The 1,506-nt window shown below is 53.2% G+C and overlaps 1 protein-coding gene across 1 annotated transcript in view; it reads right to left on the minus strand.

Annotated features, from left to right (window-relative positions):
- Window positions 1-1,506, minus strand: part of DACT1 (dishevelled binding antagonist of beta catenin 1) — a 94,241-nt gene that overhangs the window by 2,890 nt on the left and 89,845 nt on the right. The window contains exon 5 of the mRNA XM_013003653.2: window positions 6-891. Within this exon, the coding sequence (XP_012859107.1) occupies window positions 6-891 (886 nt within the window). The remainder of the gene's footprint in view (window positions 1-5; window positions 892-1,506) is intronic.

Genomic DNA, 1,506 nt, shown 5'->3' on the forward strand with positions numbered 1-1,506 from the left:
TGAGCTGGGCGCTGACCAGGGGTCCTTCCTCCAGGCTCTGGGAAGAAGAGCCCTCGCTTTTGAAGTCCAGGGCGGGCCTCTCTTCCGTGACCGCCGGCAGGCCGCTCTTCGGCGGCGCCTTCCGCAGCGTCGGGGCCGCTTTGCTGTCGGGCGGCTGTGGCGCGGGGACTCTCCTCGGGCTCTCCTTGGGAGAGGCCGGTGACACCGGACCGCTGTCTTTCGGGGACTCCTCGGCGTTCTCTGGCAGGGCTGCTCTGATGGGTTTGGGCGGCTGCTTGCTGGGAAAGTCAGGGGCAGCCCCTGGCGCGCAGCCCTCCGGTGGCGGGGGCAACCGCTTACTGTCCGGCTGGTCCACTTTCGAGTCTTTGGACCACTGCTTCAGTGGGGAGAAGAGCCCGCTGTCGAAGGAGGGCATCCCACCCGGCGGCAAGCACGCCTGCTTAGAAGTCTTCAGGTTGGCGCTGCTGCCCTGGGCCACGCCACCAGCCACTGCAGTCACTCGGACACAGATGCTCCCGTTCCTCAGGAGCCCTTTCGTGGGGTCAGCACTCACACTGGTTCGTGGCTGGTTGGTCCTTACAGGGTGTGTTTTCTTCTGGACCAGGCTCAGGATGTAGCCGTCCATCTTCTTGCTGGACGCCGGCTGGGCAGCCGACCACAAGCTGCTTGGAGGCGGTGAGGAGCCATCTGCTTTGATGGAGTCCAGCTCAGGGCCGACGCACACGTCACTGGCATGGTGGCCCAGGCTCTCTTCTTCCCGCAGAGGGCCGCCCGTGAGGCAGAGAAGGAACATCGGGCTCTGCACGGCCACGGCGTGAAGTGGGCTGGGGTAGCGATAGACGTCGTTGCCATTTTTAGACACCAGATCACACTGGTACTTAGGATTCACATCTGCAAATGACATCAAGGGAGTTAAATTGTGGTGTGGAGGGGGAACAGCCGCCTGCCCCCAGGCCTGGTCTTCACAGCGGCCTTCTGTATATTCAACCATCCTATGAGATCTGAAATACATTTAAAGGCATCCTCTGAAGAAATGAATTGGTGAGGGCCAGCTTATCACTTTGGCCAACTTTTATGAAGATGAATTCAAGGGTAGAAAGAACGTGCCAAGCAATCAAAAAATACTCCAGTAGCTATGTTACCCATTTTCCAAAGTTTATACTACTGGGTTGGGGGTGGGATCTATATTTCTATGGCTACATAATAGTCTCTTCCTCAGAGATTTCTTTAGGCAGACCAGTAAGGAATAAAAGGGGCCATAAAAAAAATATCACTTTCTTGAGCATTCTTAAGACTCCAATAACTTTATACAAGAACTTTTGACTGCATGACTCAAGAGTATTAAAAATTCTCCTACTTTCACCTACATGATTCAACGTGGACAAGAGTTTATATGCAAGGATATTAATCATAATGCTAGTTGATACAGTAAAAGCATTTTAAGTTAGAAATAACTTAAAGGCTTAACCATTTAAATGTTAAATGCTTAACAAAGAAATATTTAAC

This window comes from Echinops telfairi, unplaced genomic scaffold (genome assembly GCF_000313985.2).
Source record: "Echinops telfairi isolate 266 unplaced genomic scaffold, ASM31398v2 ScPeMD7_18;HRSCAF=68, whole genome shotgun sequence".
NCBI classification, from domain to species: Eukaryota; Metazoa; Chordata; class Mammalia; order Afrosoricida; family Tenrecidae; genus Echinops; species Echinops telfairi.